The sequence below is a fragment of the Sturnus vulgaris genome, chromosome 8 (assembly GCF_052056855.1).
Source record: "Sturnus vulgaris isolate bStuVul1 chromosome 8, bStuVul1.hap1, whole genome shotgun sequence".
Taxonomy (NCBI): Eukaryota; Metazoa; Chordata; class Aves; order Passeriformes; family Sturnidae; genus Sturnus; species Sturnus vulgaris.
Window position 1 is genome coordinate 17,424,018 of NC_142250.1, and position 13,591 is coordinate 17,437,608.

The window sequence follows — 13,591 nt, forward strand, 5'->3', positions numbered from 1 at the left end:
AAGCATCTAACTAATGAAGCAAGAAAAATATTTATTGCTATATTGCAACCAGCCTTAGGTGAAGATCACAGTTTGTACAATAACTTTCTCCTCTTCCATTCTCAAGCAGCCAGTTTGCAAAACTGATAGAGAAATATAATTTCTGAAAGTCTTATCTTTTGTGTAGCTTGCAGTTACAGCTCAGAACACTGACAGTGATGGAAGTGGTAGATATTCCACTTTGATATTTAGTAACCGGCTCAGCAAAAGCCAGTGATGACATTTATCTGCATGAACAAACTTATTTCTCATTACCTTGTTTTGACAGTATAAACAAGCTCACTTTTGGCTTCAGCTTCCTCCTGAAATATTCCATAGGCAGTAGAAGAAAATACTTCTATGGAATACATCTCTGGTTACCCTTTTTTAAAGGAAGCTAGTGCAAGCTAGGCTTTGAGATAGAAATCACTAGGCTGAACAACTAACAAGGGTTTATTTTCATCATCAATATTCTGATCTTGCTCAGCATGGTGAGCTGCACATGAAGGCCATTCAAATCAATCAATGGTGACAAAACAAATCCTTACTGTCGTCGCAGGTCTGACAGCTTGGCTGTCAAAGCAGAGATTTCCCCCAAGGAACGAAGGATATCATCTCTTTCTTTAGGCTCCTCACATAGTTCTGCAACTTTCCTTGCTTCATTCATAATTCCCCGAATATGCTCTTCTCCTTCACTGCCCCCATTAGGATCTGCAAGCCAATTCTTGACAGAAAAGTTATGTACAATTGAAGACTAAAAGTAATGTTTATTTTATACATGCTTTTATACAGAAAGAAATACAAATACAGCTTTCAAAACTTGATTTAACAGAAAATACTTCTCAAAAGCAATTTCTGGTTTTTAGATACCATGAAATTATTCTATTGCCTCATTGTTTTTCTGTTTTGAAAAACAAGGTCAAACTAGATAAAATCTACCCAAAGATTTTATATTCTATCTGTCCCCTCAGCATTTGCCAACAATATTTTAAAAGCACAACTGAATCACTGCCTTTAGAAACTGATGATGTGACTTTCAGAAAAAAATGAAAACGGATGCTCTTGAGCCCAGGGTGGTACTTCCACAGAGCTCTTCCTAAAAAGTCCCATTATCATTTCATTTGATACATATGTAATATTAATGTATCTTTATATATTGATAATAGACACATATACACATTTAGATAATGTGTATATAGAGAATATCCATTATTTGATGACCATCATAATCATCACTGGGTAAGAGACTGACCATTGAGGGATATTAAGAGTAACAAAAATAAAAGATCAACTGAAAGAAAGTGTAGTTTCATTAACATCATTTCTGTCATTAATAAGAAGTTCTAAATCCTCAACTCCACTCCCAAAAAAGGGCTCTGGTTTTACCCACAAATAAGTCTGTTCAATCTGAAACTCTTCTTTAATATGATTAGTTTATATGCCAATTCAAGGTGTTCCATCATTTTAATTTAACAACCTTGACATTTTTAGTAATGCCAAGTAAGTAGCCAAAAAAGGATCATCAACAGAAGCAAAACTTCCCATACGCTGTAAATGACTTAAATTAAGATTTCTCTTTGTTAAAGCACGTATCCCCTCTATGTTCTTCCTATCAAGTAACTGCGTTTTGTTTGGAACCAGCTCCAGCAGTTCAGTATACCAGCTCCAGCAGCAGCACTGTAATCACATTCTCAGCTATCTGTTAATCACTAGTGGTACCTGAGCAGCATCGATCTTCTTAGCAATTGCCTGCTTGGAGTTGGTCATGGCCTCCAGCTTGCGGGCTGCATTCTCCACCTTGGCAGTGAGCAGGTCCAGGCCCTGGGACACCTGCTGGGCTTTCTGCATAGCCATGGGTGTAGCACCCTGTCCTCTGCCCCAGACAAAAACAGCACCACAGATTCAGCTCATGATTGACAAAAGCTATTTTCTAGTGAGGAGGGAACAAAACCTGTTTATGAGTATTCCCAGCAATTATTGCAAGGGATATAGTATTTAATCAGGTTTTGTTTCCTCCTTAAGGAAACAAAAAACAACCGAGGAACAGAAGAAGAGATACAACCCAAGAGCATATTTTCCCTATTCCAGCATGTGACATTTAGCATCCTCAGAAGAATAAACATTTTTTAAGTGTCAAAAAGTAAAGCCATTTAAGGATACAGTTCCATTAAAGCATCCAGGGCAAGGCCTCTTCTCCCCTCATTTACAGACTGCTGCAGAGTCAGAATCTGCAGGAGTTAAAGTCTCACCACATCTAAGTGAGGACAGCAAGTCAATAAAAACATAAATATGAAAATAAAATGTCTTAGCTGCCTCAATCACGTGCCACACAAAGTTCAGCAGAATTTGCCAATGAAGGATAAACAACCACATGTCCCCTAACATCCCAGAAAGCACCTAAAAAGTAGAATATCCATGGATCTTACAGTAATTGAGGTATATCATTTTTGAAGAACAGACTTAACCGGAGAGCTTAAAGTTTCCTTTCTGCCTAATTTGGAGGAAGGTTGTGTTAGACAAAAACTCAAACTCAGAATTATCTACTTGAGCAATTCTGATCATCCTATTATATAATTAACCTTTCACTTATTAAAACATTATTCTTATCAGAAGAGACTGAAATAAAAAAGGTAAAATACAGTTCTGGCCTGCTTTTCTACAGGTTAGCAAGTGATAACTGCAAAAAAAACTTTTTAATAGCACTTGGGAAGTGTCCATCCCACTTAAGAGCTTTACCTTGCCCGGAGCTCAGCCAGCTGATCAGTCATTTGCCCCAGGGTTTTGCACGTGCCCAGGATCTCCCTGCGCTCTTTGCCTGCACACAGCTCTCCTGCTTTGCCAGCTTCATCGAGGATCTGCCTTATGGCCTGCTCACCAGCATCCCCTGAGACACAGAGCCAGTCAGTGCAACAAACCTCACATTCCTTGACATCTACAAGAGAGCTACTACATGATATCACATCCTTTCAGCTGCATTAGGTTCAGGCATGGAAGTACATTCACCAAAAATTGAGATATCCACCAAAAAACAACAATTCACATCCAACTTTTACAACTGTATTCGTTTGATTTCAGAGGAAATCCATCTGATAAGATCTTTCAATATCCAAATGGAACAGGCCTCTATCAAGTTTTATTGACTTTAAAGACACATACCACTGTAAACTCCTTATATAAGTAAAGGCGATTGTAATTAAGTGTATTTATGGCAGATTCACACTCAAAATTTTATGTGAAGACTGAAAAACATTTAAAGAGGTTCTGTTAGAGACATCTCAAGTTACAAAAATTTGAAAATACAAAAGAAGGGATTGTAAATATTAGCCATGGCTGCACCTAAGTACTGTTCAATTAATAAGTTTTTGGGTTTACTGTTCGAGTGCAAAATAAGATGTATTTTCCATAGAATACATATCTTTTAGACCCTTGAGAAACAGCAAAGCTTCTAGGTCATTAGACACAGCTTGTTCAATTCCCAGTATCTAAAGAAAGGAGTAAATACAGGCTCCTTCAGAATGATCCACTATGTAAGGGCTAGTAATGCTTAAAGACCATTTTGTCTTAAACAAAAGAAATAATAAGACCCTCAAAAAAATCAAAATACTTGATGCTGTTGTGTTTAAATATTACCTGGAGGTGCATTTGGATCTCTCAGCCAACCTTTTGCCTGATTCATCTTTGAATCTATTAAGGCTAAAGCTCTCTTCATGGCTTCAGTGTCCTTTACAAAAGAGAAAGCAGCAAAATTATTCTCAAAGCAAAAAAAATAAAAGTACAAGTAATCAACACAACCAAAGCTGACAGAGGTTCTATAAAGCAGAGTCTACTTATAAAAACACATTCATATAAGCAGCTCAAAACCTGTTTTCAAACTAGCAGGTCATAATTGCTTCTTTCCAGTTAGAACAGACATTTTAATTTCACTCAAAATGCAAAAATTATGCATGCAATTTTAGTGTTTTTTCTATTTATTTATTTACTAGTGCTGTAATTTCTAAAGTTGGAGCCCTAATAAGCACATATCTTGGAGTTAGATCCATTTTACATCAGGGCACATAGAAGAGTTATGATGTAATTGGAGTATGCATATCTGGCAATTGGCCAGTGAATTTTATTACTTCCTTCAGTGTAAGAGACTGCACATCTACATTTCTCACCTGCTTTGCTGCTTCAAGTCAAACACTTACTGTTTACAGAAAAATAGCACTACCAGCTAATTTCTGGAAGTCTCAGATGTGGAATTGAATGTCTTTGGAGATAACGACATGTATTTACATGTGACTGTTTAAACTCTGAACTCCTCTGCCAGAAGCATCTAAGAACCTGTTTCTTTCACTGTTATGCCACTACTATCCAACACCTCTGGCTGCAGGGGAAACAACCTCCCAGTTCTGATCTCTCCGATTTGCACAGTCTGTACATTGTTCATGTGCCATCCCTCCACTAGAGGCCACAACTTTTCCACCTTACATAAAAGGAAGGACAGTGAAAACAGTAACAAGTACCTAAGTAAGAAGTTGTGGAAAAACCAAACTAGCTTTTTATCACACTTATCATTTGAAATGCTTTTAAGATCCCATAATTGGTACAGAGATGACAAAAAGAAACCTGGCTCTCACATAGCATCTGAATCAGACTGCCCATGTCCAATGCTTTTGAAGAGGAGCCTACTACTATCGGTATCTTGCTATAGCACGTGCTATCCTGACAATACTAAAGAAATGCCACGTTTTTGTGGAGTTGTTCATTCTGCATGCTTAGTTTTAAAGATACAAGGCTGATTATTCTGACATTTTTATTTGGGCATGTTGGTCTGTCAGCTATCCATAAGGTGCTATAATATAATTCAGCAATCAGCTTTCTAAAATCTCATGTGATGCAGCTGAATATTTTTAAAGGCACTCGGAACATAGCCTGAGAGAAAGCACCAAAAGCAGAATTATTTTCACCTGGACGACTGAAACTGAGTCTCCAAATTTAGTTGGGATCTGTTTGAAAAAACTTCCAAAAGGTAGGATATGCAGCTAGGGGTGGGAGATGGGCACATTATTTTAAAAGCCATCTTCTCTACAGCTTACAAATTGTGCATTCAGTGTATGATAAGAGTCAAGCAAATATTCACTGAATATTAAAATGTATATATAAATCTTACTACCTAGGAAGGTAGGTGTTACTGTTTTCTGTTGTTTATATCAGGCTGAAGCCACTTCAGTTTGAAATGAATGGTCTAGGTCAGGACTGTCTATTTAGAAGTAATTTAAAACAAGGAACTAACTGAATATTTTAAAAGGCAACAGATGTTTCTCATTGTGTCAATGAGATGATAGGAGTGGGTGGAGAAAGTGTTGGGAAAACTGTCTTTGCCCCTCCCTTTTTACTCTCAGGCTTTTGTGTTGTCTCAGCTGCCTGCAGAGTTGCAGTTTCAGCAGAATTATATGGAAACTTCTGAATCTAAAGTCTAATATCTGAGGACAAAATCATGGTTGTTCCAGCTTTTGCACTCATGATTTTGTAATTGCAGCAGTGCCCCAGCAGCAACAGGATCCATCTGCCCTGTCATATGAAGTTACATAACTGGATTGCTCTGCAGGGCGAGTCTTGCTATCCTGTGCTCCTCTGCACTCATGTTGACAAAACACTGTCCCTTTTTGCTATTTAAAAAAATCTGGTCAAATCCTAGCATAGCAGTTGAAGTGTTTCAAGACAACTGCTCTTAAAGCACCAGTTTCCCATTTACACAGCCCAAGGAACCCCTTCTCAGCTACAGCCTGATGAGTTTTCATTGCAGTGAGCTGAGTAATGCCATGGAAAACTAGAATGCATCCTTCACTAGGTTTGTGGGTACAGCACTTGTGTCTCCAGAGCTGTGTCTGGTATCAGATACTTGGCAAGCAACAAGGTGTAGCCATACTGAAAGGTCTAGACTTAGCAACCAATTCAGGCTATTAAGAAAGAAGGAAGACAAAAATTAGAAACACTCCATCTAAAATAATATAGCAACTTAATCAAGGTCTCACTGCTTGAAAATGTCTTGATAGTCCTGATTAAATTCCTTATTCCTCCTCTAAACAGCTAAATATGTTTAAAATTTAACTCTTTGGGATTTGCCAACAGAATATCAGTTGAAAACGTGAATTATTTTTTGAATCCTACTGCTCTTCTGCAAAAAAAAATTTATACAGCTTTATCAGCAAAAATTGATTCTTTCCCTCCTCTCCCTGCCAACAGTTCCCCTGTGGCCAAAGGGAATTTTATTAAAAAAAATCAGCACTATTACATTTGCAGAAGAGATAAACACTCTCAGTTAATCAAGTTAAACAACTAGGGCAACACTGTCTGAAAAGAGGAAGCTGGATTTTTTCCAAACCAATTCCTAAAGCAAATATTATTTAAGACACTCCTATGCATCATTTCTGCCACTACCAAGACTTTTCAGCTTATTCAGGGAGCAGGTAGTATTGGCTCTGCTATGCAAAAGAGCAAAATAAACCCTACACAACTCCTTGCTGGATGTAAAACACAACCTCTGACTCAAAGTGGTCTAGTCTAAGGATATCTGCATTTCATGACCAAAGAAGGCAATGCTGGAGGAAATAGGCAAAGCCAGTGTTCTGGCAGGATAGATAGCTTAGTCACCATTCAGGGTTCAATCCTGCAAGATATTAGATATTTCTCAGCTTCTAACAACTGTTAACTCCCTCCAATTCCATGGAAATGAGAGATGTTTGAATTGGGTATTACTTCAAATTAATTTTAAAATAAATACTAATAATATACAAGAGAAAATTTAATTCCTTGGAAAATGAAAAATTCAAGGAAAAATGTTCAAAGCTATGAATGAAAAAATAAATACAATTCTTTTCCCCAAGATTTTGTCCAAGAATAGTATTTCAATTCTAAAGCACCATACTATTTTTAAAATCCAGTATAAGCAGAGATTATTGCAATCCAGTAATAGTAATGTGCAGAGTCCAAAAACACCAAACAAAATAGTTTGCCTACAGCTGCAGCTCCTACAAAGGCTACAACTCTGGCTCCATACCTTGTTCATTCTCCATTATCTCTAGACAGACTATGATTACTCAAGGTATAAATAACTCAAGATAGAATAATAAACATAAAATGAAGTCTAACATCAGCAATGGCATGTATTACACCGATAAAAATTCAAGGCTGGGCACCCCCCCAAACACCCAGAAAAGCATGGGGGAAATCCTCCCTCTGACCACCAGGCACAAAATGCATGCAACAGTGACCTCAACTACAACTAAACAGCTCCATCTCCCTCCCAGCAAAATAAGTCAATTGCTAGATGTGTGCAAATACAGGATAAGGTCTGAAATAGGTTACTGTTAGCAAACTAGTTTCTGCTTCTTCATCCCACTGCATTTTTCAATTCAAATGCTTTGTCATCACTTAATTAATGCCCAGTGCTACAGTTCCAAATCATCAGCATATCTTAATTCAAAAACAAAATACAATTAAAAATTTCTCAGTTCAGAACAGAATGATACTTTGATTATACTAATCCACACAACATATTTATACATTAAGCATAACGACCAATATTTTCCATTAGGAAATACTGCTAATATACCAGCTGTTTTCTTAGTTAAATCCTTTATTAATCTGCCTCACCAGCAATATGAATAAGCCTAAATTGCCAACTCTTTGCAATACACATTTTTCTTTACAACAAAAATTTCTGCATTTGCTGTGTAAAAGAAAACTGTAATCATATTTCCTTAATACAGGAAAGCTTAAATCCAAAAATAAAACTGAATTGAAAGAGTGCCCATACAAGACTGCACTTTTAAGCCTAGACCTAAAGAACATGAACTGTCTGAACTGAAGGAAGGCTATGGGTAAAACAGTGTGGAATAGACAAAATTCCTGACTTAATAAAACTTTCTGGCCATGCAGAAAACTCATGCCTGCATGACTGGACCCTTTATTTGTTACTACAGAGACTCATAAATTAACATAAAAGCATTCAGCAAGAATGTGCTGTAAAATCTTGCTCTAATTCTAATCAGATTTAGAAAGAGTCTTAATGCAGATCAGCTTGCAGTTACCATTCTCAGTGACAGCCAATGTTACACACAGCTAGACAGAGCTATTATGAACTTTCTTAAACTGTGTGTACATCCATAAGTATAAATGCCAGTGTCACAGCTGGCACACAGAAGTTGCACAGCACACAGTCTGCACACAGCAAAAAATCCCACAGCCATGCTTTTTTGGGGTTTAGTAAAGGTAGAGGTGGAGGGTGTGGAAGAAAGCTTACCTTCTAAAGGTGAGAAAAGGGTAAGAAACAGGACAACAAAAACAGAGATGCATACAATAGTTATAATAAGGAAGTGATAGTGACAAAATAACTCAAGAGGCAAACTAAGGGTCAAGTGCCAAACAACATAGGCCAAAGTGATTTTATGTCTTGGTTACATCAATGTTAGATTTCCTGCTAGACTTGGTTTACTAACTAGTCTGGCTTCAGGTCTCAGTAAGATTTTATGACATTTATGCTCATTTGTTTCTCATAGCATTAACACTTTAAAAAATACCTTCAGCAATTTACTTCCAAGTACTCAAAAGAATCTGGCAGGAATTTCAGTTATGCAGCTGCATTTATTTGTAATCCCACAGCACTTATGATTCTATCTTCTAGACACTTCAGTAGCTTCAGCATCACTTCAGAGCAGCACTTGGCTCCAGGTAAGTGGCTGCAGTCACTCACACAGCTGAACACCGAGTTGTAAGGAAGCAATCCTGACCATAAACCAGCTTCACAGGCATCAGACTTACCCAGAAAGCCTCTTCAATCTAACAGGTTTCTTTGAGACAAGAAGAACACCTGAAATTTACTCTCATGTCCAGAATAAAAATGGGGCAGGGAGAAAATGGGCAGGTGTTCAAAGAGGAATCCTCCAAAATTGACTAAAATGTCTCGATTCCAAGCCTTTTGCATTAGGAATATGACAGTACCTATCTTTTCTAGCAGGATCTAGAAGGGAAATCTCAATCTCACTTATGAATGCCTAGCTACGAGACCAGTTGAATGTGCAGAATGATAACATTTTATACCTAATTTTCCTGTCAAAAATGATTATGTAGGGTAGTTACACAGAGGGAAAAATATCCTTCTCCGAGTGGAATACGCTATATTCCAGGACTTCCTAATGATGCTGAAACTGAAGCATGAATAAATCCGTCTTCTATTTCACCACTGAGTTGCACTAAACCACTGAACCACCTTCAAATGCCACACTAATTTAAATTTGCTTATTGAGAGCAAGCTCATTTTGAAAGATAGATGAATATATTTATCTCTGAAGATATTTGACCTTGAAGAGATTATATGATGCAATTACCTAGTGTTACAAAACTGAGGCACACATACATATTTCAGTGGTCTCAAAAGCACAAGTTTAAAAGGGTAAAACACAGTAGCCAAAAACTAGATTTCTACATACAAATGCAGATATGAAAATACCTTGCTTGCCCAGGCATCTTCATCCCACGAAGTGAGTTGCAATACACGAATTATTTCATTTATCTCAGCACTCATTTTCTCTACTGTGAAATTGCGATTTTTCAAGGCCTCTTCTATTCCCTGGCTTTTAGAATTTTTTGTAGTTACAAAAATCTTCATAGCTGTGAAAATACCAGAGAAAAGAAGGTATATGCAAGACAAATCAGTGGTATTTATATGGAACATTTTCTTTTGCATGGACCATTTTATCTCAAAGAGATTGTAGCTTTAATACAAGAAGCACGGTTACTTGCAGTTGATTACAGATGTTCAGGTTATATTTAATCAACATAAGACATTGAATCTCCAGTTCAAAACAGTAATTCAAGATGGTATTAAAAAAAAAAAAAAGCAACAAATACCTGAAATAAGTACTGGCAATAGCTCCTTCACTGTATTCATGGAGTTTACCAGCATAACCCTATGTTCCTGATGAGTTAATTCCTGTTGTCTCTCATCAATCATTTTGGCCATCTTCGTCATTCCTAAAGATTAAAGTAATTCAACATGGAAACACTTGAGATTTCTAAACAAGAATAAGGCATAATGATTGATGAAAACTATATTGAAGTGTACAACTTTTGTATTAGCAGCTGTTACTTGAAACACATTCCAGATACTTCAGAGAAATCACCTATTCAAAACCTAGCCACTATGCAATGTGGAAAGGACTACTCAAAATCCTATCAATAAAATAGGAAAATACCTGAAATTACTGTTTTAGGACATGAAGTCACTTAATGAACACTGGAAGCTGATTTAAGGGAGGAGGAGAGGATTTAAGGGAGGAGAGTGACATATTTTCTGTTAAGATTTGATCCATGAAGTGAAAGACAGAAAAAAGAAACATCAGGATTTTTTTCGTTTGCTTGGAGGTTCTACCAGAGGGTCAAGAAGTGTATTTACACTTCATACTTGCTAGAAATATTTCAGTACCCTAGAAGCCTGAAAAGAAGTAAATTTATTCTAGAGCAGACCTATTTTCAATAGGTAAGACTTGTGAGGTTTACCACACAGTGAGTGCACATGCAAACTTCAGACACAGCTTCATCAAAACTTCAGATTATTTAAATGGTTGCTGTTGTTGTCCTACTCTTTCTCCTCCAGGGTATAAAACTGGAAGGAAGCTGAATATTTTTGGCTGAATTACCTTTCTGCTGGTTAACATCTTAGGCATTTCAACACTGCTTTCATGACATCACTGAAGAGTAGTAGGATCCTCACACTGACAGCACAGAGAGGGAAGCTGTGCAGAACCACATTTCCTTTTAAATGACAAAAGCTTTAACAGGTAATCATGTTCCCCTCTCTACTTCCAGCATAAAACTTCTAAGTACTTCTTTGGCTTTAATTGTACCTGCTCATACTCCTGTCATTTATATAGCAGTCCCATGAAAGGTGAGGTTCAGATGGCCATTAATATAACTACAAGCAACAAGGACTATGGGCATTATGTTTTGTGGGCATGGGCTGCAGATGTTGAGCAGCAGCCAGCTCAGGCAAAGACAGAGCTTTCACAGCATTCCAGTAACACAAGGCTCACTATTCATTCAGAATATCATGAGTTTAGAGAAGATGATTTGCAATAAAGGTAACAAGCCTACATCTCACTCTGAGAAACAAAGACACTTAGCCAAGACCTCTGTCATACATATCTAACAGCAAATTAGGTCTGTGAAGTTCAGTGAAAAGACCCAAATGCTTGTAACTGAGCCCAACAGTGCAAACTGAAGTGAGGGAGAACCTACATTTTAAAGGTATATAAGACAATAACCATAGAGAAACTGGAAGTGTATATACCAAGTCAAACAAAGTCTCAGGGAATGAGAAGACTGCCCTTTTGTTTAATTTCTTCCTCTTCAAAATGAGGCAAAAAGTATTTAATTGAAGGTAATTTCTGATGGGAAATAAAAGTTTAGAGAACACTATACCTCCATATGGAACTTCAAAGTTTTTCTATGTCTAGACACAAGGTCAAGTATACACATGTTAAATAAAAACAGGATCCTCTATAAACATGCTCTGTGCCATAACAGCTCTTAGCCATTTCATTTATCACCTAGCCACATTACACATGTATTTATAAAATACTAACTAGATTGCTTTATATAGGAATTTACAAAACCTAGATATAGGTTTTATATAAGCATTCTTTAGTTCACTGTAATTTTAATTCCAATATCTTCCTACAGCACCACGACATCTCGATTTTACGGAATGCTTTTGTTAAATACCTTAGCTACTTCATGCTGAAGCTAAAACATTTGAAATAGCAGATGATATAGATTAATGGTAGGTTTCCTCTAGAGCAATAGAGAGATAGAGACAGCAGCTCCTCACTTCCCAATCACTTCCAGCATTGGAAGTGTGAGTTAGCACAGTGAAGTTACAAGCAGTGAAGGAGCATCAAAGAACAAACATAGAATTTCCATAACAGCTGGGCTTTTGTATTATACTTCAAGACAGCTGTTTCTGCAACCTCATTAAGATGTTAATATATGACATGTAGCTTACCCTATTCCAAGAAATTCCTACAGGGCCTAACTATCTCAGCCAGTGCAGACATTTTATCAGCTTAATGGATTTATTATCTCTGAGTGCTTAGTTACACAGCTTTTTCATTTTTTTTTTGTTTTATCCTTACTAATGCATGCTTACTTCCTTCACAGTATAGGAAAAGTACATCATCCATGTGCACGTATCATTTACCAATCTCTTCTGCATTCTTAAAAGAGACTGTGAAACACAGAGTCATTCTTTCCAATAGAAACTTCCAAAGCAACTGCTTTATCATTGTCCCAGTGTTCAAAACTTGGGTGAGGAAGGTGCTAGAGGGAAAACAAAGTAGTGGGAAAAGACTATACTTAGTATATTTATGAAAGACTGGAGCAAATCAAACCTGGCCCTAAATTCTTCGTGTAAGTCACCAGATCCTCCATTGTCTCTACCACTTCTGCCACAGTCAGATATTCCAATATTCCTTTGCAGACACGGATGATTTTACGGACCTAAGAGAGGAACATTCCGTTATTTCTTAGGTAAAGCTAAGTAACACTTGAATTAGAAATGCAAACATGTTACTAGAACAGTTTAGTTATAGCATTTGCTAACATGACAAATGGGCAATCATAAAGGTCTGAGATGCTGAATAAGTCACCCAAAATGCCATTAGTCAAGTGCTGTAGTATTGACAAGCCAATATTTAACTAGCTTTCCACTACTCAGAAATGCAAAATCGTACTTCCAATATTTTCACTTTGTATGATAAATGAAGGATAGCATTGAGAAAATAGGTTAGAACGAACTTCATCTATGTGTGCTGTCATGCTTGAAGGTTTTCGTTGCAATTTCATTAATAAAATATTTAATTTAAATCACAAAGCAAAACTACACAGAAAGCAGACTTGAAGCTTTCAGAGGAAGTATCATTCACCATACAGCTTTACATATGGATAAAGCATTACCCAGCATTCCAGCAGGAAAGACAAATCCAACATCTTAAACTTTCCAGCAAAATCTGTGAAGGCTGTACTTCATTTACCTCTGGACCTCTGCCTCAGCTTAACTTTTTTCAGTTCACATTTGATTCCAAAACAGTTCTCAGTCAGTAAATCTAACTTCTGAACCACATTACTTCTGACATCACTACATACAATTCTTATGGAAGAACAAGTTAATTAACAATTAATTTGTATTAACCATATGCAGTGTTCAGCACCTAGAAAAAAATCAAATCTTCCTCTGAAACTCATTTCAATTTGTCCCAATGTTACTTTATCCTGAAACACAGGACAGACACATGCCAACTTCACTACTTGTGAAAAGTCAGTCATTCCTGACTAATGGCTTTCTTTTCATTAAGAAGTTGTCAGGTGAGTCCCACAAATCATTAACATCACAAAAGCCAATTTCCAAAGCACTACAAAGAGATTAAAAGCTATTAACTTCCTTGAAAGTCTTGTAACATTTCTATTAAAAACCATTTCAGAGGAACATGATAATAGAGCCATGAGCTGGTTAAATGAGACAAGGATACCAAGG

At 36.9% G+C, this 13,591-nt stretch overlaps 1 protein-coding gene across 4 annotated transcripts in view; it reads right to left on the reverse strand.

Moving 5' to 3' along the window:
* The window catches only part of VCL (vinculin), a 57,832-nt gene that overhangs the window by 17,284 nt on the left and 26,957 nt on the right, over positions 1-13,591 (reverse strand). For all 4 annotated transcript variants that reach the window (XM_014879838.2, XM_014879837.2, XM_088168949.1 and 1 more), the window contains exons 4-10: positions 12,450-12,558; positions 9,913-10,035; positions 9,512-9,672; positions 3,649-3,739; positions 2,755-2,902; positions 1,738-1,891; positions 567-742 (exon numbers count right to left, since the gene is read on the reverse strand). In XM_014879838.2, the coding sequence (XP_014735324.1) occupies positions 567-742; positions 1,738-1,891; positions 2,755-2,902; positions 3,649-3,739; positions 9,512-9,672; positions 9,913-10,035; positions 12,450-12,558 (962 nt within the window). The remainder of the gene's footprint in view (positions 1-566; positions 743-1,737; positions 1,892-2,754; positions 2,903-3,648; positions 3,740-9,511; positions 9,673-9,912; positions 10,036-12,449; positions 12,559-13,591) is intronic.